The following is a 24,082-nucleotide window of genomic DNA, read 5'->3' as shown; positions in this document are numbered from 1 at the left end:
ATATTTCCCATGTCCTGTTAAGTTTCGTGACTTTCCTTATCATAGTTCAGTTGGGGAGAGGGAATTGTCACACTAACTGGCAAAAGCAATGTATATTATGCTACACTGTCTGATTTGCAAATTTGTTTGCTTTCCAATTTGCCGCTAAAGGCTGAGTCATTCTTACTGTTGTAACAAATACATATTAGATAAGTTATCGCAGCAAAACTGTTTCTCGTCTCTTGCAGTTGGTGATAGCAGAATTTTCAGACTCTAAACTCAAAAACAAGGGCTTTTTTTTTTTTTTAAACGCTGACTGTATTTTAGACCCAAATGATTGTATGAAATGCTTCTGATGTTGCATGTGGCTGTTTTTTATATGAAGTTTATGACAACTGGTGTTTCCCCAGACTTTCCAAAAATGCTGCTGGTCCCCTTCTTCTTCAGCAATGTTGACGTTAAAGATTCCTTTCTTGATTTCCCTTCAGCAAAGAGAACAAGTACCCATTTCAGTACCTTATAAAGGAAACTATAGCAATAGGATGCAAATTTATGCTTCTCTGACTGTAAAATTATCTTTTTGAGGAACAGACAGCAACCAAGTGTGCCCTTGGAAAAAGCTCAGTATTGGCCAGAGAGACTTGGGAGCTCTCCTGGACTTCTAACACTCGTTTTTTTGGCTCAGTGACAGATATTTAGGTCATTTATGTGCCCGAAGACCTTTTAATATCTGCGTCTTAACTCCTCATGATTTCAGTGAGAGCTGACATTGCTCTAGCTACTTGGTACCAGTGTTTTCTTCCTTCTGAATGAATTTTAGTAGCTGTTTCACGTAGATGTTGAGCAACAGATAATGTCGGGGCTTAATTTGCATGATGCTTCTCAGCAAAACCCATTAAATTGAAACTTTATTAGCAACGCTGTTACAGAATTGGACCTGGATCTGGTTTCAGCACTGTTCAGGCTCTATGAGAGCTCGATAGGGTTTATGTGGTACGTTGGATTTTTTTTTTTCCAAGAGGGTTGGCTTTCAGCGGAAACCAAATATCTTCCTCTTCCAGCCCAGCTTTGCTTTTTTTGTTCCTTTTTTTTTTCTGTAAGAAAGGAAATTACGGAACCCTTGTTACATTATTTGGTATCTTTAACTCACTGTTTTGATTTTTGTGGGTTTATCTTCCTGCAGCAAAACTGATAAGTAATGACTTTGCCAAATATTAGGTCACATTATGTTTACATATTACATATCTCAAGTAATGTGAGACCTGTAATGATGACTACACTATGATTACAGTAAAGGGATTGAGAAGCTGAAGTGTCTGATCTGAAAATTACAAGGGTATTTGAATTTTGTAGTTTTGACTACTTTTTATGCAGTGTAGTCACTTCCATCTCATGTGAATGAAATTTGGCTTAATTTTTAGTTTTTTTTTTTTTATATTACCACAGTGCTGCTATTTGTCAAACACTGTGTTCTGATTTCTTCCTAGAAGGAGCCACCAAAAAATTGCTTCTTTCCTTAGTAAAGATTTTAAAATGTTTGCTGCTATAGTGAAATCGATTCTGCTTATATGTGATATACAGTACTTTACTGATTGAACTGCAAGTACTTTAAACTATTTCTCAGCCTGCTCAAAGCACAGTTTCTTGCAAGTAATTAAAATTGTGTAAAGCCTTATTTGTTAACTTATTTCCCTCTTTTTAAAATGTTAAAATTGTCAGTATAAAGCCAGAAAAATACACTGAATCAGTTGATCTGAAGTACTGTTAATCTGATGGGTTACATTTTCACAGTTAACACTTTATTGGGAAAATTATTTTTGACGTTTTATGTAAGAGAGGTTTAAGAGTTTGCAATTCAGAGGTCTGACTTAAATTATCACTTAGTGGGGCTAAATGTAGACAGGAATTATGGCACTTAAAGGTTTTTAGGTTGTGTTTTTTTTTTTTTTTAGACAGCAAACATTCATCGAGGTTAGGAGTATATTGGATTGTTGGTAGAAACTCTTTTTATTTTAATGTTATGACTTCTTGCAGATAGGATATTATCACTGCAGGCATCTGAGTACTCTGGATGACTTGGCATGGGAAACTTTGTTCTGATCTCTTTCAAAAACCTGAAATGATTACTGTTTCCAGCAAATGCATAAAGTTATGGGGATGTGTCATGCAACAAACATGGCACAGGAACTGATAGCTAATCAGGCTAATCAGGCCATCCCTTAGCAAGGTGGCCAGTTTGTTTCACACACACATCCGCATGTCTGAAGGCTCAGAAACTAAACCACCTTCCAGGGGGCTTTCAAGTCAGCTGAGCTAAGTGCAGCATGGGAAGTTAAATATACTACTGTACTGGGAATCGTTTGATGTCAGAAGGTTATTGCAGATTACTGCTCGGTGTCTGTTTTCAGTTTCTCACTTCTTGACTAAAAAGGATGTTTTTGTTGTACGTGTAGGCTTGTTTCAACAAAAGTTCAAAAACCTCCTACGTACAGGACAAAACACAAGCCCAAGAATGCACTTGGTGTGATTGAGTAAGATGGGCTGATGGTCTTGTCTAAAAAGTCTCCTAAAAATAAAGTTTAACACTACATTTTGAGGAAGAATTGGAAACACAAGGAGAAAAAAAAAAAAGATAAAAAGATAACTGTCTGTGAACTTGAGTCTGGAAAACAAGGAGTCTTATCACAAGGAGAAGCACATGTTACTTAATTATACACAAGACATTTTCCTCTCTCCTATTTCATTCAACGGAGGGAAGTCAGAAGGATTAGTCACAACATGGGAGCAGCCCCACCTTCCACACCTTAATTAACAGTGTTCTTCTCAATGTGTTTCATGCCTTTGTAGACATCTGTTTGTATTCAAAACTAGTTTTTAACTAGAAAGAAAACACAGATTAAAAATTCTTTTCCCGTTATTTCTAACTTACTTTTTTTTTGCTATTGTATGAATTACTTAGGAATTAATACAGATAAAATGTAGACATTTTTTCTGTACACACAGTTAAAATTAATTACTATGTTTGATTCTTTGGCTCTAGGCTATGGTGGCTTGTTATCCAGGCAATGGAACAGGATACGTGCGCCATGTTGATAACCCAAATGGAGATGGAAGATGTGTTACGTGTATATATTATCTTAATAAAGACTGGGATGCTAAGGTATGCAATAGTTTCTTTCTATAACTTTTTTACATATGCTTTCTAATTCACGTTTGCTACAGATTTTTGTTCCTGTACTTCTCTGCCCTAGTTGTGTTCTTACGATATGTTAACTGCGGGTATTTTTTGCACTCCTGATACTGCTGTTAGCAAGAGCAGATAGAGATGAGGCATTTTTTCCAAGGTTTTGAATGATGCCAGCAAGACCTCCTTGACAGTGAGACTGAAGGAAAGTTGCGTGTTTTTCATGTATGTTTCTTAATTATACGTGTAAGTATTTGCTAGTATCCAGGTTTCATAAATATCTAATTATGCGTTTTGTTGTACATTATTTGTATGGTAAGCACCCACACGTACACAAAGAGTAAATAATATTTGAAAGATAATGGATATTAGGTTGCTCCTCCTTATATTGTCGTTGAATGTTGAGTTTACTGTTTGTGTAACTACTTTACTTACATGGATATGCTTATAAAAAGAAAGATGCTGTAGCTTGGGAGCAGTTTAAAATAAGCAAGCGTTATGGTTCAAAGCAGCACAAGTCTTTGTACCATTGTAAATACAGGGTGTAGGATAGATGAGGATTTATAACAGAGTTTAAGTGGTCTACAGTATTACTACCAGTGACTTGAAACTTTACATAGATGTGGTGACTATGATAAAGTGATTTTTTTAATGAGGATTTTTGTAGTGATTCAGTGGGATTTGGTAGATTTGAAGAATGGAAGCAGCTAACTGGCTGCATTGAAAGCATGAGAGAGTAATGCAAAGATAGCTTTGTTTATTCCTTGATTGATGTGCAGCAGTTAGCTATGGAGAAGTTTATTCCCATTAAATATGGGGGGGGGGGAGAAGAAAAAACTACTGATATTTCTGTTGTACATAGAAAGTAGCATATGGAAGAGCATGTAAGCAGTAAGTTTCTGTGAACTGGGTGCACCAGAGGTGGATAACGCAGGTTGCAGCTGGGAGTTTGTTTGTTGTGTGGGGCTTTGTTTGTTGTGTTTTTTTGTTGTTGTTGTTTTTTGTTGTTTGTTTTGTTTGTTTGTTTAATTTTATTTCCCCTTTTCCCTTTTTTGAGTGCTGTCCATTTCTTACAAGAACCGGATGAGACAATGACACTTATAATATACTCACATAAAACTGGTAGATCGGAAAGCTGAGTCAGAAATGGATGCACTTGAAGCTTTCTGTTTCTGCCTTGCTCTTTGAAATGTCAAATTTGATCCTTCAGTTAAAAAATAAGTTACTAGCCTTTTTTGCCGTTATAGCATCTACACATATAAGTGCACTGGTTGGACTGAATATCTTAAAATGAAGCTTTGGGGCATTTTCAGTTGCTTTACAGTTTTTCTCCTGGAAAAGAATGAATGCATATCAGAGTGTAGAAGTCAAGCAATTTGCATTTTTAAAATAACTGAAAAATTTACTAGCTGGATATTTAATTTAGGAACAAGTGTGTTTCATTACCTGTGATACCTATTTCAAGTTACAATTAATGTATTAGCAAGTATATTGTTTAGTAAAGAAAGCAGCTCAAACGTTCTTTAGGAGAACAAATTGATCTAAATTGTGACTTCTTGTCCACTGATTAAGATCACAATTAAAACAATTTATGTCCATTTAGTTTGTTAGTATTTGCACTTTTCCATGAAGGCCTAAGTTGGCTATCTGTAGTTAGATTTTAACAACATCAATACCATCAGTAGGAAGAAGTTAATGTGACTTAAAAATAATGAACCTCACCTACTTGTGCTGTTTTGTAGGCATGCATAGGTAGGTCCAGCTGTTTTTCAAAGCCTGGAAGAGATCTAAATTGACCAGTAGCAACACAGATTCAATCTTCAGTTTAAAGTTTCCTGGTCTTTCCTCATCATAATTACAGAAATGTGACATAAACTTGTGCTGTTGTTAAATGAAACAATCTCCTAATTGAGAATGTTTCTCTCATCTGTATTGGCATATTTTAAGCCACCTGTGTAATATCTGTCAGTCTTGTCTATTTTTTGCAAATAGGTAATGCAGCTAAGAAACAACCAATTGAAACCACAGTTTTTTACTTCAACATGAATGGAGGTTCAATATTTGCAAACATTCTGAAATTACCCATGAAAAATGTGTAAAAGGTTTTGTTAAATGAAAGCAAAATGAAAAAGCCATAGATCCGTAATTTCTGTAGTATCCCTTAAAGGCTTTTATTTCAGTTCCAAATCTATTAAATATTTTCAAATGTGATGTTGTTTTCAAGCACTGGCTTTAAATATTTAATTTGTAGGTAAGTGGAGGCATCCTTCGGATATTTCCAGAAGGTAAAGCCCAATTCGCTGATATTGAACCCAAATTCGATAGACTGCTATTCTTCTGGTCTGATCGCCGCAACCCTCATGAAGTACAGCCAGCATTTGCTACAAGGTAGGACTGATGGAATTTTTATATTGTGTGATGCCTCTATTATCAATAAATGAGCAAGTCCTAATGAGAAATGAGTGATGCTGTGAGTTATGACATGATCCCAGGTCTTTCCATGTGCAGTTTCCATGTACACTTGCACTATGATAAGAGGTTCTTTTCTAGATCGATTAGGCTTCTGCTGTGCTGCTGGGTTTTTTACTGATGTCTGCTCTCATATTTTGGAGACAACATCCTCCTAGGTGGATAGGAAGGACTGGAAACACCAGAAGTTTCTGGGCGTGTACTTGGCAGAGCTGGGTGGGAGCACTCAGAGCCATAGCAGCCCCCACCTTAGCCCAGGGGTGTTGTTTTCCTTATTTCTCTGTAATGGCTTTATGTTCCCCTCCTTTCCCTTTGTCCTCAGCACCTTATGGTGTTGCTGGAACATTGGCTAGGTACTTCAGTTTTATGTCACCTCTTGTTGGGAGGGAGTTGTTAGAAAATAGTCTTCTTCAAACCAAGCCCCACCAGTTTCTAGTTAGGGAACTGGGAGAGGGCCATGGGGCAAAAATGACGGCTGATACACGAATCTTTCCCTTCTCTGGGGAGTCACAGTCTGAGTCACAGGGGGAACTTGATATCTCTTTTGTCCCTCAGTGTAGTGCAGTGGGTGATGCTGAAGGTACCTGCATTCACTGCCCCCAGTCTTGAGTAGCATTTCCGGAGAGCGTTAATAGGTAAATCATTGGAGTTATTGATCCAGACTTCCTGTTGCCCCTGTCACAACACGTTTGGATGGCCAGAGTACTGAAGGTTGACTGGAACTGTGAGTTAACACACATACCTTTGCAAGAAGTAACTTGAAACTACCATCAGCTGCATCCTCTTGCAGCCTTTCTGGAGGCTGTACTGCTGTCCCCTCCCACTTTGTGCTCCAAGCAGAGTCAAAGGATGAAATGCTGTTTACTAAAGCTCCTTAAAGTCTTTTCTCAATAGCTGGCATTTCATATTTAAATCTGCCACAGGCAGTGGAAAACCAGAGGAGCTGCATAAGAAGGGGTAGTAAAATTCCCGTATGGCAAGTGTCCAAAAAGAGAGGTTCTTGCAGTGTGACTCAGTGATGGACTTGACCGAGTACAGTAAAAGATGTGGTCACGGGGCTAGGTGATAGGGACAGAAACTATATTATTACAGGTTCTGGACAAGAACCGTAATAGGAACTCATCAGGACAAATAAGCATAAACTTAGAACCTCAGTGTCACCCTTTCACTGACTGTTCAGACAATACCTTCTAATATTAAAAAAACCCAACCAACCAACCAAAAGCACCAAATCTGTTTGCTTCGTGTTTTATTAAGTCTTTTGTCAGACTGCAGAAGTATAATTTCGTTTAGGTTGTGTTTTATGTCAAGTGCTTCGCTTTGTTTTTTCTTCATAGTTCAGGAGTTCTTTTTCCATCTATTTCCTTAGGTACGCAATAACAGTGTGGTATTTTGATGCAGATGAAAGAGCACGAGCTAAAGTAAAATATCTAACAGGTAATTTCCTTTTAATGTCTACTGTGTGTATATATATATATATATATATATATATATATATATTTTTTTTTTTTTTTTTTTTTTTTTTTTTTTTTGAAGAATAGCTCCGTAGTCCAGCCTCATGTCCTTGGCCCACCCTGTGCACAAAAAGGGGGAGAGAGTCAGATTTTACAGGGAAGGTGACCCAGTAGTTGAGCTGCTGGGCAGTGACTTGGGAAATCCAGGTCAGAGCCTTGTCCTGCTCACGCTTCCTCTGAGACGGCTCAGTATTTCTATATGGGGGATGCAGCTTCTCCCTAGTCTTTGTCTCCCTAGTAGGGGTGGAGAATAAGTACACCAGAGACTGTGAGGCACTGCAGAACGGAGAGCCCTGGAAATAGTTTTGGTTGAATATAGTGATTCGACAAGTGAATACAACTTAACTTGACTACAGTCTCTATACTGGAAAAACAAAAGCCTAAAATTAAAATCTGAAATCAAAGAATGGAGTTACTTCCTCAATTTCCAATTCCACATATCTAGCATCTGTTTTCCTTTTCTGGCTTCTCCCTCAAGAGGAAGTTGATCTAATTTTCCTGTTCAAATTAGCATTATAAGGAGAAATGGCCTAGGACTTCTGTCATGCTTTTAACTGCCATCATGATTTTGTGTTTTTTACAGTAGTTTAAACCAAAATCAGGTGTACGAGAAGAGCATGCATGCACAGAGCCAGTTTCTCCAGAGTTTCTTAACGAGCTCTGAAACTGATGATGCTGAAGACGTGTGCCAATAATTTCAAATGAAGTTTCCACTCATAGCTATTAGGCATCCAAAGGTCATAAGTAGCCCCAGAGCTAATTAGCAGCTGCAAAAGCGGCAGTTTGGCTGAGTATGCCTTGGTGCAGCTGATAACTGTGCATTTTGGGAGCGATAAGAGCAATGTAGCTCCTGCCTGACTCACAGGGAGCCCTTGAGCTCTGGCCGGGCAGGCTGTCCTGCTGCTCGGTGACTTCCCAGGTGGGCAGGAACGCTGGATAACGCCCAGCTGGCCTCTGCAGGAAGCCTGTCTGTGTGTCTGTCTGTAAGCCGGGCAGCTCCTGGAGCCAGCCTTGCTGGATCAGAGCTGTTCTGGTTGTCTCCATGCAGCTTTGGGAGGGAAGTGTTTAGGGTGGGCTTGTGGTCCCTCTGACTCCCCTCCTTCTCCAGGGTCATCCTAAACTGCAGGCACTTGAGGAACAAAGGCTGGGTTGGAAGGATTTTGGTATCGGTTTGCCCTGTAATTGATTTATGTTATCATATTGTTGTGAGTCCAGATTCATTTGCAGTTAGAACTGCCACCTTTGCTCTGTATCTACAGCAAGAGTTGTGCAAGATGCTCTTTATTTTCCATTGATACCAAAATATGAAATTATAGAATAAAATGTCAGAAATAGAACACTGTTCATTTTGGCTTAATGTCAGTCTAACTAAAACTATGCAGAATATGTGTGAGTATTTCCTGAATATGGGTTACTGTGTCTGAAGTGTTAATAGTCAAACTTGTGTGGGGGTATCTGAAGGTCAGTTTTCAGAGAGAAGTGCAGAAGAGGTGTGAGCTTGGTGTATTTCTTAGCAGCAAGTCAAATTGAATGTTCCATTTTAAAAATCCCTCAGTTTTTTTTACAAAGGTAAATACCAAGAACCTCTGGATATTCTGGTCCAGAATAATGGACAATACGGTCAGATTCTTAACTGGCCATTCTTAAAGCTTACCTTTGCATGTAAAGGCTCAAATGATGAATTTCAAAACTGTACATATGTGAAGTACCCAGTTTTCTACTTGGGCAGCAAAGTAAACGCCTGTTTTTAGAGATCATGACTAACCATGGCTCATTAACTTTACAGAACACGTGTACAAAAATATGTATCTTGCTAGGTCGTATGTGCTAGGCAGTCTTCAAAGTACTCTCTTAAAAGTAATCTGGAAAGTGATGTAGCGATTCTATAGACTATACTTTGATAAATGCTGAAAAATAATAATTTCCTTTTTGTATTTCTGCAGGTGAAAAAGGTGTGAGGGTTGAACTTAATAAACCTTCTGACTCAGTTGGGAAAGACGTTTTATAAGCCTTTGATTTAGCAACTCCCCTTGGCTATTCTCCCTGATAAATCTTGATGCTATCTATTAACTTTTGAATGTGAATAACAAGATAAAGGAAAATCAACAACAAACCAACATTTTAATAAAGAAGCAGTGTTTCAATGTTGCATCAAATAGAAGATTCTTTGACTGCTGAAGCATCGTACTATGTGATTGTGACTCCAGGCCTGTGACTGCTTATGTGAAGAAGATAAGCAATCAGTAAGAAACAACATATGCATCTGGACATAAGTGCCCTACATAGAATTTGTCCATCCTTATATTTTGCCAGACCTGCCATCCAGCTGAATCCAATTCATCTCTCCCTTTTTTTATATGGTAAAAGTTTGAATTTTGGGTAATTTTTGTATGACCAGGTACAGTTTATCAAAATTGAGTCTTAAAAAAAAAGAAAAACTGAAAAAAAAAAAAAAAAAGAAAAAAATTTACAGTATTCTCCAAAATAACATGGATCTATTTTTGTAAAACCGTTCATACTGTTCTCCTCTGCCATGAAAGACCTAATTTAATGTAAGGGTTGCCAGTAACTGATAATCACTTTAATTTTCTTTACACCTTAAGTCATAAAAGGAGCACTTTAATTACCAGCTAAAAACCTGATTGTTTTATATCATATCTCACACTAATCTTAACTTTTAAAGATTGCTGCTGTACTGTTTTTTTTACTATGTCCTCTTGAACCTTATTAACAGAAGCAAATCAGTATCTTGCTATTAGTAACATTCAGTTTGTGGTTTTGTGTTGAATCCACAGAGGGGAAGTTTGTCTCTTCTTTGTTTTTTTTTTTTGGTTTATTTTTTTCTTTTTTTTTTTAAGTGACTGGCACTAAGTGAATTTGACACTATCGGTTGCTGTCATTGGCTTTGGGGACCTGGTGAATACCATCAAGTTACAAGAATATACAAGGGCTTTCCTAGGCTATTAGAGGTACCCAGAACCTCCTTATGTACTTGACAGAAAATTTTGAGCTTTCTCCCTTTTCTAAAGAATACTTGCCACCCCCTTTTCCTTTGTATATAAGTTAATAGAATATGTAAAATTTACTTTTTTTTATTTCCTTTTCAAGTGTTGGTGTCCCATACGGCCTGTAAGTTGACACCTTGATCTATTATATAGTATCAAGGAGATGGTCGGCACACTGAAGCTGAAGTGCATCACTGTAGGCTCCTTGTGCAATACATCTTTAGGTTTTCACTGTGCTGAAGGATTTCCCCAAAAGAGGCACTGCCCTTTGGTCAATACTGAGGTATATATTGAGTAAGAAAAGCTTTATTTTCTTTTACATTGTTTTCATATTATCAAGGAGAGGGGACATCACAGGATAAAAGTGATACATGCAGAAACTTTGATATTCTTATTTTTAAGAAACTGATGTTTAGGACACTGATTATTTTCTTCTTCTTTTTTATTTTTTTAATTTTTATTTTCCTGAGCTTTAAAAGCTTGAGAAAACAAACCTATAAAGGACAGCATTCATATTTACAGGAGTTTGGGGGTTGATCAACTTACCCACTGCAGTTTTCTATCTGTCCCTTATTTCCTTACTTAGCCAAAACAATGTGAGTGTACAGAAATATTTCTGTATATATTACAACCTGTGACAATTTTAGCATCTGTATAGTTTGTATTCAATTAGAGACCTTTTCTATGGAAAGCTCAGTAATTTTTTATTAAAAAGATTACTATTGTTCATGTAAAACATGAAAAAGCTAATTGTTTAGTAACAAACTGACAGAAAGGGGAAAAAATTCAGTATTGGTGTATCATTTAGGAGAACCAACAGAAATCCCGGTTTTGTTTTGATTTCGCTTTTCCTTTTGTTTAGTAAGTTCTTGCCCTTTGCAGTTCTCTTCCTCTTTCCTACTTTCTTCCCAGACAAACAGACAGGATACCTTTACTGTAAGTGCCTCTGCCAGCCTGGCCAAGGAGTGCAAATCGTCATTACTGTCTGGTCTGCAGTGCATTTAGGCTACCGATGAAACAAGCAAAAAAGCCACCTCTTCTACTTCACCTTCTTTAGTACTACCTTAACAGAGGTTTGGTTGGTTTTGTTTTCGAAATGTAAGCATAAGCCTTTAAACTCATTTCAGTCCCTCTGTAATTCAAACTTCTGCAGTTACACGGGGCGTATCAAATTCTCATCACACTGTAGGTTTGTGCTTGCCAGACAGGTTTAAAAAGTGCTTAATTTTTCACTCCATGTAAGTCATTACAATAGAGTCAACAAATCAGGTCAGCCATTTCTTCAATGTCCTTTAGACTAAACTGTTCATTTCATGTCGGTTGAATATTCAGTCTTGAGCATCACCAAGCAGGTCCTTGTTTTAAAACTATTTTTTAAACTGTCTTATGATCTGTATGTGTCTAGTCCTGGTTAAAGATAAAGCTTCATAATGCTATTTTTATTCATGATGTTAGCCAGCTGTAAAATATGAGACCTTTATCTATAGCAGGCAAAGAAATTCAGGATTCATTTACAGGTTGCCTATAAAGTTGTGTAATTTGAAAAGCAGTGTTTCATTATGAAAGAGCTCTCAAGTTGCTTGTAAAGCTAATCTAATTAAAAAAAGATGATGTATAAAGGTTCTTGAAAACTATGTGGTTATTTGTGATCTTTGTAACTTGTAAAACTACTCCATAGCAAGTAATTTATAAATGCCCCCTGATAAAGGAGGCATGTGGATTTGAGGGAGAAAGGAGAGTGGGGTGGGGAGAGGAGTTTTGTTCTCTTTTGTGGTTTATTTTATTTTTCTTGTATATTTTAAATCAGAGCTATTTCTGCTCTGGAGAAGAATCAGGGGTTGGTTGGTTTGTTTGTTGGCTTTTTTTTTTAAGACTGCCTATGGTTACCTGGGTGTGGTGATAATTTTCATGATGATTTTCTCCCTCGGAAACAGGACCAAGTTTATGCTGACCAGAAAGTGATGACAGACACAGAGGCAGCTCTAGTTTTTTCGCCACTTTCTGACAGGTATGCGAGTTGCAAATCCAAAGTCCTTTTCAAACAGGATTGTAAAGGTTTAGTGGAAGCTCTTTAGGTTTACATGGCTCCAAATAAATTATGAGCCCTTTGAAGATGGCAGAAGAATGTCTACAGATGCCAACCCATATGAGATGCCACACAATTTCCCTAAGCTTTTTGATGAGCTTCGTAATGAGTGTACGGTAATCAAATAAACATCTGTCTGGCTGTGCTTCTGCCATGGCTGTAACTCTTGTGAAGCCCACCTGTGTGTGCTTGTCTGCCTGGTGCTGGTTCAGGATGAGTCTGCCAGCCTTAGGGCACCTTTCATGGCACTTGGGTAACCGCTGTGTTCAGTTGTGCTGTAAGGTGATGGTTCTTGTCCCTGTGTTAGGCTGAAATACAAGTGTAGCACTACTGAGCTCATCTCAAAGTGCTTTGAGGCATTTTCCATGCTTGGGTGCTGTGTAACTTCTTACATGTTCTCTTGAAATACAGTTTTTCTTATCTTTGTTTTACATTGAACAAGGAAGAAGCCTGTCCAGCACTTGCAACTATTCTATGTAAACCTGTTTGGTTTTTTTTTAATCATATTACTGAGCACAATATGCAGGGGGGTGGTTTTGCTTAGTAAAGTCAAACACTGCACCAGGGAAAAATGAAGTTTCTCTTGAGTGTTTCTCAAATAAACGACTCTTGCAAGTCTGAGAGGAAGCTAGCTGACAACCTGTATCTTACATAAAACATCTGGCTGTGCTGACCACTTGAAAGTCAGTGGTGAAATGATCCCATCTCTAAGCCATGCTGATCAGTGCAATCAGTCTGGAAATTACTGTTCTCCTCCACTTCTCATCAAACCCCACCTGGAGTACTGCACTGCATCCAGCTCTGGGGCCTCCAACATGAGGATATGGACCTGTTGGAGTGAGTCCAGAGGAGGGGCACGAAGATGATCAGGGGGCTGGAGCTCCTCTCCTGTGAAGACAGACTGAGAGAGTTGGGGTTCAGCCTGGAGAAGAGAAGGCCCCAAGGAGACCTTATAGCAGCTTTTCAGTACTTAACGGGGCTCTACAAGAAAGCTGGAGAGGGACTTTTTACAAGGGTGTGTAGTGATAGGACAAAGGGCAACTTTTAAACTGAAAGAGGGCAGACTTAGATTAGATATGAGGAAGAAGTTCTTCACCCCAAGGTTGGCGAGGCACTGGAACAGGCTGCCCAGAGAAGCTGTGGATGCCCCATCCCTGGCAGTGTTCAAGGCCGGGCTGGATGAGGCTTTGAGCAACCTGTTCTAGTGGAAGGTGTCCCTGGCCATGACAGGGGAGTTGGAACTACATGATCTTTAAGGTCCCTTCCAACCCACATCATTCTATGGTTTTTGTGCCTGTGGAATTCTTATATGAAGAGGGGAGGCTACTGAATTACAATAGCGAACTTTGAGTCTCAAAAGCCCTGGAAGTCTGTTGGAAAGTCTAGCCTGTGCACCTTGCCTGCAGGCATGCAGATATCCAGACAGCTGCATGCACTTGCAAATACATAGTGGGAATTTGAGTACTGAACAGCAATGACTTTGAAGAAATTCATGGGACTTAATTGGATTTGGATTTCATCTGCTTTTTGGGGGGGGATGGGTGGGTATGGATCTGCAGGAACTCGAGTCTCCCAGAGTCACCTTTCATATAAAATACTCACTTACCTTTTTTGCAGATGTAAAGTAAAGCTTGAATATAAGTACTGCAAATGCCTTGAAGCCTGTTTGTGCTGTTACACCACTGCAGGAGCTCTGTTCACTCTGGAGCAGCGTCTGCTGAATCTGAGTTGCCTGACCCTGTCTGGCGGGGGTGGATAGCAGCTGACAGAAGCAGGTTGAAGGTCCTCTGTCCTGCCAGACAAAACCAGCTCCAGAGAATTTGCTCTGTTGACTTTTGCTACCACTCACTCAGTTCCATCAAGCTTTTCCCCATAGCTTTGAAGTTGAGTGAATATACAGTACATTTATCCCTTTCCTGAAAGAATAAAAAAAACCCCGTAGCTCCCAAATAGATGAGCCAGGTACTAAGAGTTTGCTCTAAAAGTGGAAGGAGCAGATGAGATGCAAATCACCAGCCCACTGGGGATAGACTCAAGGCCTCAGCATGACAAGGAGGAAGGGATGAGTTGAATAGAAATGGTCAAGTAGAATAGGAAGAGACCGATGGATGAGACCCAAGACTAAACACGTGTGGGATGAGTATAGGGAAAATACGCTATAGGTGTTGACTTTAGAGAGGAACATGAAGCGTGAGGAGAAAGAATACACACTGGGTTGGCCTCACACAAGACAGTTGTTGATGTGTCCCGTTCACCTTTCACTTCATGGATGCGTGTTGTAAAATAGCATATTTTTTATCTCTGAAAATTAAAAGGTCTGGAACTTTTTGTTTGAACAAGAAGTTGATTTCCTTGTGTCCTCCAGATGTAAGCTGTTGGACTTGGGGGATTTTTCCCTCTCTTACTAAATGTGCAGCTCAGGATTAAATTTCCTATTATTAAGTTTATTGGTAATAGTTTATGGGCTCTTCTGGACAATTTACTACTTTGTATATAACATGATAATAAATGTCCAGCTCAGCCTATAAGTGCAGCACCAGCATCTTCACATGGCTAAAAGTTTGCAGGACATGCCTTGCATCTGAGTGGGGAGGGATGTAAAATGCACAGATGGACTAACAACATACCGGCATCACACACAGCTGACTTGCTGCTTCGGGGCAGTGTCTAAACTGGAAACCTGTTCTTTTTCAAATGTAGTTGGGGATGGCAAGTAAAATTCATCTCTGAATATTCACCATGTGGATCCAGAGCTCCTTGTGGGCCTGTGTGTCAGCGTGGTTTACCAGGGTGGAACCAGTTCCTCTCCTGGGTTTGTTTCAAGAGCTGCTGTGGTTCAATTTTATTTTTGCTTTTAAATAAAAGATGAATCCAGAATAGCCAAAATGCAGAGATTTGACTCCTGCTCACAAACAGAAAGCCTACTGCCTGAATAATTCTATTGTCTTGTGACCTAGTATTTCACTACCTAAAGAAGGCAAGGGTTGAACAAAAAGCCAAGCAGTAAAAGTATCAGCTCTAAGAAATATAAGGAAACTAGAATTTTGTAACCTGTTTAATTGCTCTTGCAATCCTGAGAACTTTTTCCGTACAATGAACATGGGAATGTGTCAAAAAAAACCCAAAACAAAACACCAAAACCAAAAACAAAGCCACACGCCCTAACCAGCAATAAACTAAACACCACTACCCCTGAACTTGAAAAGTGCGGTCTTAGCTGTTGGTGAGTGCAGTACCTTGGGTTAACGGAACAGAAAAATACTTCAGAACTGTTGTTATTTAAGGACTTGGCATCATCTTTGGACATAGAAGAGAAAATATTTCTCTAAGGAAAAGGTGATTGCAGACACCACTAACGTTTGGCAAAGGGAATTGGGGACATGGGTAATAACCAGATCTGTTTTTTTGAGATTAGAGTCCAGTTGATGGTGTTCCTGATAGCGAAGAGCAAGATTTGAGCTGTCACATTGGGCATATTTATTTTCCCTTCATTTCCCCTTCCCCAGCCACAACACAACACTGAGTAATAGGGCGCTGGGCACGTGTTCTGCAGCTGTATTTTAATGAATAAGCAAAACCTGTAGTAAATTAGGTCTCTTTGGTCCTACATTTCTGCTATATGTAAAAGTCTCATGACATGTAGGTAGCAATTTCTAAACTACCTTGATTACTTTTACTTTTCCCCACCCATGGTATGAGAACATTGTAGTTTGTTGGGGTTTTTTTTTGGTTGTTGCTGTTGGTTTTTGTTTTTTTAAAAAAACATTTTGTTTAAAATAGCGCAAGTAGGAAGCAACTGTATATAGTTAAACCTTGCTGCAATTTCATAACCATGCAATGTTATGCAACGACATAGGCAGGGAGGGCATGTATTTTGCGGTAAAAAGGAGGCTGGTACCAGCCCAGGAAGCCGGGCCGGGTGCGGGGGGTTGCGCCAAGAGGCGCTTCGGGAACCTGCTCCCGGGGACAGCTGGAGCCAGGGCGGGGAACTGGGTCCCCCTGGTGTCCTCACCGGGACACAGCCTCCCCGTACGAGAACAACGTGTTCTCAGTGTCCTAGGGACGACAGATGGGACAAAGCGCTTTATTTTAGGTGGAGGATGCGCTGCACAAACAAAAGTTATTTTAACCTGTACCAATCGAAGGACGTGTGTTTTGGTTGGAAGGTGGGGGGTTTTTGTTGATTACGATGGTGCAAGCTCTTGTTTAGATACTTTGAGGCAGCTTTATCTATGACTAAACATCCATGGAACAGAGACGAAGGAGCAGTGCAAGTGGGAGACGGTTGGTTACACCCCCAGTGCTTACAGTAGGTTTGCAAATTTGCTCTATTTTCCCCAGGCGAGAGTGCACAGAGCCCAACAGCTCTGCTTACTATGTCCTCCGCACCCTCCCTTTCCACTTCTGCTCCCACACATGCACGGGGGCTTCTCCTCTGCCCCCTCGCCAGCCCAGCACTGTCACATCCTTCCAGGCTGTGTTGGCTCCCCAAGTGCTGGCCCATGTGTCAGCCGAGCCGCCGGCTTTTGTGCCGCACCCCTTGTTTGGGTGGTGGATTAAATTATAAAATGCTTGGCTGAGAAAAATGTTTGGGGTTTTTCCTCTGAGATGAAAGCTGGCAGCAGCCTGGTGCCTGCCCTTCTGAGTGGTCAGGTGCTACCTAAGCCCTTGGCTGAGAGTTGCAAAACATGCTGAGAGAGGAGTGGTGGCCAAGTTGTAGCCAGCACTGCAGCCTCTGGCTGCTGCTTCTACCTGCCCTGAGTTGGTGCTGCTTGACAGAAGCTCAGTGTGGCAGGCTGCTGGCTGTGTCAGGGACACAAAATAATCTTGAATTGCTGAGGGGGCTCCTCATCTTTTGGCAGAGGTGGCAGGATGTTACATGAAACAGCTGAACTGTGACAGTTCATGGGACATACCCTTTGGCCAGCACTGAATTCAGTGTATCTAATCATGCTAGCATCACCCAGGAGCAGTTTCAGCCAGCAGGTCGAGGGAGGTTCTCCTCCCCCTCTACTCTGCCCTGGTGAGGTTGCATCTGGAGCACTGTGTCCAGTTCTGGGCCCCCCAGTTTAAGAAGGATAAGGAATTACTGGAGGGACTCCAGCGGCGGGCTACGAAGATGATTAGGGGCCTAGACCACCTTTCTTATGAGGAGAGACTGAGAGAGCTGTGTCTGTCCAGGGACGATGTCAAGAGGATGGGACCAGACTCCTTTCAGTGATGCCCAACGATAGGGTGAGGGGCAATGGGCACAGACTGAAGCACAGGAGACTTGCAGGAGGTTCTGTCTGAATATGAGGAAAAACTTCTTTACTTTGAGGGTGCCAGAGCACTGGAACAGGTTGCCCAGAGAGGCTGTGGAGTCTCCTTCTCTGGAGACATTCAAGACTCACCTGGACACATTCCTGTGTGATCTGCTCTGGGTGAACCTGCTTTAGCAGGTGGGTTGGACCAGATGATCTCCAGAGGTCCCTTTCAGCCCCACCCATTCTGTGATTCTGTGATTCACACCAAGCTTGGGTAGACTTTCTGTTGAAGAAAGGAAATAGAGAGATACAAGGAGACAAGAAACTGGTGCAGGATTTACAAACAGGACATCTGCTTGTCAGTCTCCTGAAAACGGTGTTGCTTCAACACAAATCCACAGCCACATGTGAAAATACACTTGGGGCTGGCATCAACCCATCATGTAACATCCCAAAACAGAGTGAGGATGCTCGCCCAACAGCAGACCTTCCTGCAGAAGTTAAGGCAGCGTATCCCTCAGTACTGGCTGCAGAGTGGGCACAGACTGACCTATGTGTGGTTCAGTGCCTGCACTGCTAAGGGTGCAAAGCATTAATTTAGTGTGCAAGCACTCCACTGCAGAAGATCCAGAGGGAAAGTAACGTTTCTGGAGCCTGTAAGGGGATTATGAGGAATACTCCATTAAGGCAACTTCAGGTGTTTCCCTCCAACTTCAGGTCTTCTTGTTCCTTCAGGGAATGCTCACGTCTGTAACACCTTGCAAAAAGCTCCAACGTCATGGCATTGCTTGCCACTTGGGATGTGTAGCTGCTTCGACTAAACTGCATTTCAAGACCCAAGCGTCAGCCCACATGTTAGCGGTAAAACATCCTGGGTGGTGTCCTCTTAACTCCACCAAATTGCCTGGGAAATGTTGCCAGCTAGCTTAAATAGTCTTTGGGGGTTTTGCAGCGCCTGAAATACCTCCTGTTTCCTGTCATCAGATGCTTTTCCTGCTTTCTAAATCTCCTATAGGTACATTCAAAGTTAATTACATCTCAGCTTTAATTCACGTCATCTGCAGGGCTGATAATCCTGACCTCCCCTGCTGTGTGGCTTGGCCAAGAAGCAGCAATTAAAACCTGCCTTTCCAGGGCAGGCCGTGAGAAGCAGTGAGGAGCTACCTGCTTGTCTGCCTGGCTTGGCAGGGCAGAGCTTCCTCGTACCTGTCTGTGTCATGGCACATGCCCAGCTCCTGCCTGATGTTCCCCAGTCTTTCATGCATGGGATGGGGGACTTGTCCCTCTCAGACACAGCTTGGGTAGTGGCAGTGATGAGAGCTGCCCATTCTGAACTCTTCAAGGAGAGGAAGAAATGTGCAGCTGGAAATAAACTGATGGTTGGAGGTGAAGTGAGCACTCCTGGGCTGTGTCAGCACAAGGGCAAGCAGATGGATCTTAACTGCCTTCAGCTGCAATTTCACTCTGTCCTGAATGCTCATGGTGTTATGCAGAAACCCAGGCCTGCAGAGGTAGAAGGGGCTCCAGGAGATGGTCTGGTCCAGCCCTTTGCCCTCAGCAGGGTCACCCAGAGGTGGCTGCCCAGAATGATGTCCAGTTGGAGTCTGAGCATCTTCAAGGATGGAAACTCCACAACCTCTCCAGGCAAACTGCTCCTGTGTTCAACCACCCTCACTGCAATAAAGTTGTTTCTTATGTTTTAATTAAATTTCCTATATAGATATTGCTAAATGCAAAGCTACAGACTGATCCAAATAACTCTTAATGATACATCCTGCAGAAGACAGCAGACTGGAAACTGAAGTCTCCTACTCACAGCTTTCCATACCCCGCCTGGTAGAGGTGCCACCCTCTCTGAAGCCCCTGGGGTGTTTTATCCTCAGGACAACTTTTCAGATACGTTCACATTTGCCATCTGCCAGAACAGCCCAGAATTTGTACCATATCCTCCATGGCTATGTTATCTGGAGCAGCCCATGCCAAGTTGTGTGGTCCCATCACACAGTAAGGAGTTTGCCTTGCTGTTGTTGAAAAACAGCTGGTGTGAGATGTGCTGTGCACTATAAATAGCACGACCCTACAAAGCCCTGGAAGTAATGCCTGTAAAATAGCAAGTGTGTGCTGGGTTACGCATTAGACAGGCCAAAACTATTGGACTTGGTACATTGCGCTCCAAAGTCAGTGACATAAAAAACACCTTGCCCTGGTCAAATTATTTCTTGCTTCTGAGAAGTGCTGCCCTTGAGCTGAACAAAAGAGCCAGGGCTTCCTCAAGCCAGGTGTGGGTGCTGCATCCCACCCTGCACCGGCTGCAGGCAAGTGCTGCAGAGACTGCACCGGCATCTGCAGGTGGGCACCCTCCAAGCAAATGATTTGCACAGGTTTTTTGCTTTGTGCCTCTCTCAAAACACAACCCTCACCCTCCTGGTGAATCAAAATCTGCTCACAAATGGGTGGCAACAAACCCACCGAATGGATCCTTCTGGGAAGAAAGCAGGTAATTACAGGGATGCTTCTGAGAAGGGAGCAGGGTGGTCAGTAGGAAGGTCAAGGCAGGGAAGCGAAGCAGGGGGGAGGAACTGGAGCAAAAGCAGAGAGGTCCCTTGGCTGTTCCCCCATCAGTAAGTTGCTGAATGAAGCTACTAGAGGAATTAAAATCCCCAACTGAACTATATTCTTGTAGGTAAGGTACCGTACTGGAACTTTACTAGTCCGCATTTTTACCCCAGACTTTGTGCGATTAGTAACACCTCTAAAGAGAAGTTACTTGCAGTGAACACACAAATTAATAGTCCAGAGATTGGTGTCATTTAAAGAAAAATAAAGTGTTTACTGCTTCTAAATCAAGCAATGGGGTAGCCAACTATTTGGCTTGTTGGTTCTTGCTCCTTCAAATGCTCTTGGTTATGCAGTTTATGAAATGTCAGGTCTAAGACTTATCAGGACAAAAAAGTGATGAAATTATGAGAAAGATAGGGGATGGTTGAGACAGCGACAGGGTGAGCTATTCAGGCCAAGCTGCTGCACCTTCTTAGAAACTTAATCTAGTCTTAAAGCAGCCTGGCCTGGCAGAAGCTAAAAGGGAACAGAGAGATTAAGGCCATGGCTGTCTCCCTTTTTTAGCTTTCACACCTACAGCACAGTACCCTCCCCTCAGCCTGTCACACCCCTCCAGGCCCACAGCTTAGCCAAGGAGCCAGAGACAAGTTTTGTGTGTTATAAACCCTTCTGACTTCCTACCACTCCATCCTGACTTTCCTGAGGAGCTGGGCTGATGACAAGTGGTAACAGAAAATCAGATTTTTCACTGCAATGGATGCAAATGGTGCAGTACACTTACACCACAAAAGTATGCCTTCAGGGTTATTCACTGCACAAAGGAGCTACTGGCTCATCTTCCAAGTCCCTCTTGCAGCAAAGTTAAAAGAAACACTCACAAAAAACCAAGACAGACGTAATTTCTACTTCTCAGCTCTCAGCTAGTTGCAGAACTCGCCCTACACCTCCCCATTCCTCCTCTTTAACTTGTTTTATGGTCCAGTCGGGGGTTCCTGCTGATCCATCTTCAGCCTGGAGTGCAGGTGCAGGTGAAACACGAGGCTGTTAAGTCTGCACTTTCTGTTCTTTTCACTGTACAGGTAGGAGAGGAGGAAAAAAGTGATCCTGAAGGACAAGGAGTGCCACCTAATGGCCTCTTGAAGAATCCCAAAGCTCCACACAGCCTGGTGTCGGTTTTTCTGTGCACACAAGTACCTGAAAACATGCAGAGTGTATTTTCAAACATGCTGAAATACAAGTCTTTTTCATAGCCTGTCTACCCATAAACTACAGATTAAGGGTAATTTAATGTGGAGCCTTTACAGTCACATACAATGTCTTATACATTTACATTTATTTAAGCTTAAGACTTCCTAACAGCTGTCATAATCCAGATGCAAGTAAGAACTTGGGTACTTTTGTTTGAGGTGTAAAATTCATGAACACGGACTGGCAGGTAAGCAGCAGCTGATGGAGAGCAGATGTTTCACTTCTGTCACAGTAAGTGTCAGGCAGCAACAATCATATGCTCATAGGGGAATTTAGGTCAGATGTAACCTCAGGAGGTCACCCAGTCCAACCTTTTAGTGGCCTTTCAATTTAAGGTGGCAAAATGTGACAGCTGATGCACGGACACCATAATCACGGATGACTGGTGGCAGCCAGAGCAGTCTGTGTCACACTCTCATCACTATGAATTGTTCCAAACCATGTAGAAGAGATGGCAACCTTGCTTTTCCTCAGACGCTCAACTGTGTTTCTTGCTGTTATGCTTCAGTACAATGTAACTTGCTTTACTTTAAGGATGTGTAGGGATGCTTTGTAGATAGAAAATGCAACAGAACCGAGGCGCTCCGAAAGAACACCCGAGGAAGAAGAAAAATTCTTACAAGCCACTTACTCTACAGCATCTCTTGCTGATACTGCAGCAAGAGAAGCTTGAAGTGACACTTTGCATTTCAGGAATTACTCACTAGTTGTCCAGTTAGGACTAAACCCTCTCTAGCCTTGGATTTTGTACCACATTACCTGGTGTCCTTTATTACCAACACTGGTACAGTGGCAAGTAGCGCAACATAACATAAGCCCTTCTGTAGGTTGCTCCAAATGAATAACATTTAGTTGTTCTCTTGAAAAATGTTCCTAGAAAGGAGGCTCAGTTAACTAATTCCTACAGTTTGAGCAGCAGCACCTTACCTGCCCGAGACATGTACTTCCACCTAGACATAAATAGCCGCCTCATCAGCTTACACACAGGAATTAGGATTGAATTTGCTGTAAGAATACACTTCCCATGCGACCTAGATGCCCCAAGTGCATACAATGAGTGGTTGCACTACTGGAGATGGTAAAGCATAGAGGAATGGCAAACTATCACTCTTAAAACACGTTATAAAGCAGACTATTACATATCTTCTCGAAAGATACTGATTTATTTTTATTAGTCTGGAGAAAAATGCTACTTCCAATTTCTTCATCAGAACTCATAAAGTATTATGAAAACTTTCTAGATAACATTTCACTACAAAGTATAAAACACTTGAAAATATTTGACTTTCAAGCTTTCTTGCCCTGTAACAAGTTTCAAGGCAACTTAAGAGCAACCTCTTTCATAATAATGAAATAGCTAGGTCACCTCCATTTAGGTAGTTTAACCTCTAGAAACATTATCTCAGTCATTCTGAGCAATTCCAGTAGATCACCACAGAAGATTGCTTTTGCCTTTAGTTTGCAGAGCCATTTGTTGACCTCTCTCATACCTCATTTATCTCGAAAGTCAAGTATATTAACTTTTTTCTCAGGTTTCCAGTTAGACAACTTATTTTGCAGCTCAGTGAAGCAGGTTTGTTCAAGATCCATTACTGGTTTGTGTTATAGACAGCATCCACACTCACTTGGGACAAAGTCAACTGGTACAGAAGATGACACTTCTCACCTTTGACCCAAATTCACCAGCATATTTTAAACACATACTAGTAGTCATTGTTATAATTGTAGGAAGGACACTCTATTCAAGAACAAAATCTTACAGAAACAGCACTCACAGTAACATAGCCAAAAGCCACAGCCCTGACCTGTTTATTGCCTGCAATAGGTGACAACTGCAAAGCCTATGCACCCAGCTCTTTGTCACCTTTATCTCTGTATAAAAGAGATCTTGACATATACTACTTATATGTATATATATGTATGTATATATATGTATATATATGTATGACATATACTACTTATACTTATATGACATTATAATACTTCATTGGAAAAACACGCATGGGCAGAGGTGATGTTTTTCCACAGCTGGTCTGAAATGGCTCAAATTCTTTTGAAAACAGACCTATTTGAGACAGGACTTGCCTATAGCTTAAGTTTCTCCCCTCAGCCCCTGAGCAGGCTATACTATCCATTGAATACTAACAGGCCAACTCCCACATTTGTTTTCTATTTGTTGTTCAAATGAGCACTGTTTATGTAAAAGAAGACATTGTAAAAATCTATCTGAATGTGAAAATGTATTTAACAATACTCCCTTCCTGAGGCGATCCTTTACTCTCTTCAGTTGCAGCGGCAAAGACAAACCAGGAAACCAATGGGAACAATGGTAAGGGAAATATCACTCAAAAATGCAATGCTTTATGGTGTGAGAGACCATCCACAATGTGAATCTAGTCCTCATCTTAAAAGCCATGTGACAGTACCAATACTTCTGAGTAGTACTGTCTCTGTAAATGTCAAGTTTCAATGGGAACGCTGACAAATACTGCAGTTTTAAGAAGGAAGTATGGAAAATTAACGTGTCACATCATGTTTTAAAATTGGTATTTGTAAATTTTTTCACAGAAATGCAATAAAAGTGAAACTGTACTGAAAATATGTTGGAGAACGCAGAGATTGATGCAGTCCATATTCACCGGCATCTGTTTTTACAGAGAAATTTAAGAAGGAAAAGTGTTAATACAGACATGATCTACTAAACTAGACTGTTACTAGATATCTAAGTGAGCCCACTGGTGAATAATGCAAGATGGCTACCACTGCCATGTGAAACCCAGGCTTAATGAAAA

At 41.1% G+C, this 24,082-nt stretch overlaps 1 protein-coding gene across 1 annotated transcript in view; it reads left to right on the top strand.

Moving 5' to 3' along the window:
• The window catches only part of EGLN1 (egl-9 family hypoxia inducible factor 1), a 37,128-nt gene extending 25,343 nt beyond the window's left edge, over positions 1–11,785 (top strand). Inside the window, exons 2-5 of the mRNA XM_065057753.1 lie at positions 3,020–3,139; positions 5,415–5,551; positions 7,002–7,069; positions 9,090–11,785. Coding sequence (XP_064913825.1) covers positions 3,020–3,139; positions 5,415–5,551; positions 7,002–7,069; positions 9,090–9,154 — 390 coding nt within the window. The 3' untranslated portion in view covers positions 9,155–11,785. The remainder of the gene's footprint in view (positions 1–3,019; positions 3,140–5,414; positions 5,552–7,001; positions 7,070–9,089) is intronic.
• Positions 11,786–24,082: the final 12,297 nt, after the last annotated feature.

Source organism: Columba livia, chromosome 3 (assembly GCF_036013475.1).
Source record: "Columba livia isolate bColLiv1 breed racing homer chromosome 3, bColLiv1.pat.W.v2, whole genome shotgun sequence".
Taxonomy (NCBI): domain Eukaryota; kingdom Metazoa; phylum Chordata; class Aves; order Columbiformes; family Columbidae; genus Columba; species Columba livia.
This window is presented reverse-complemented; position numbering and strand designations above follow the sequence as displayed.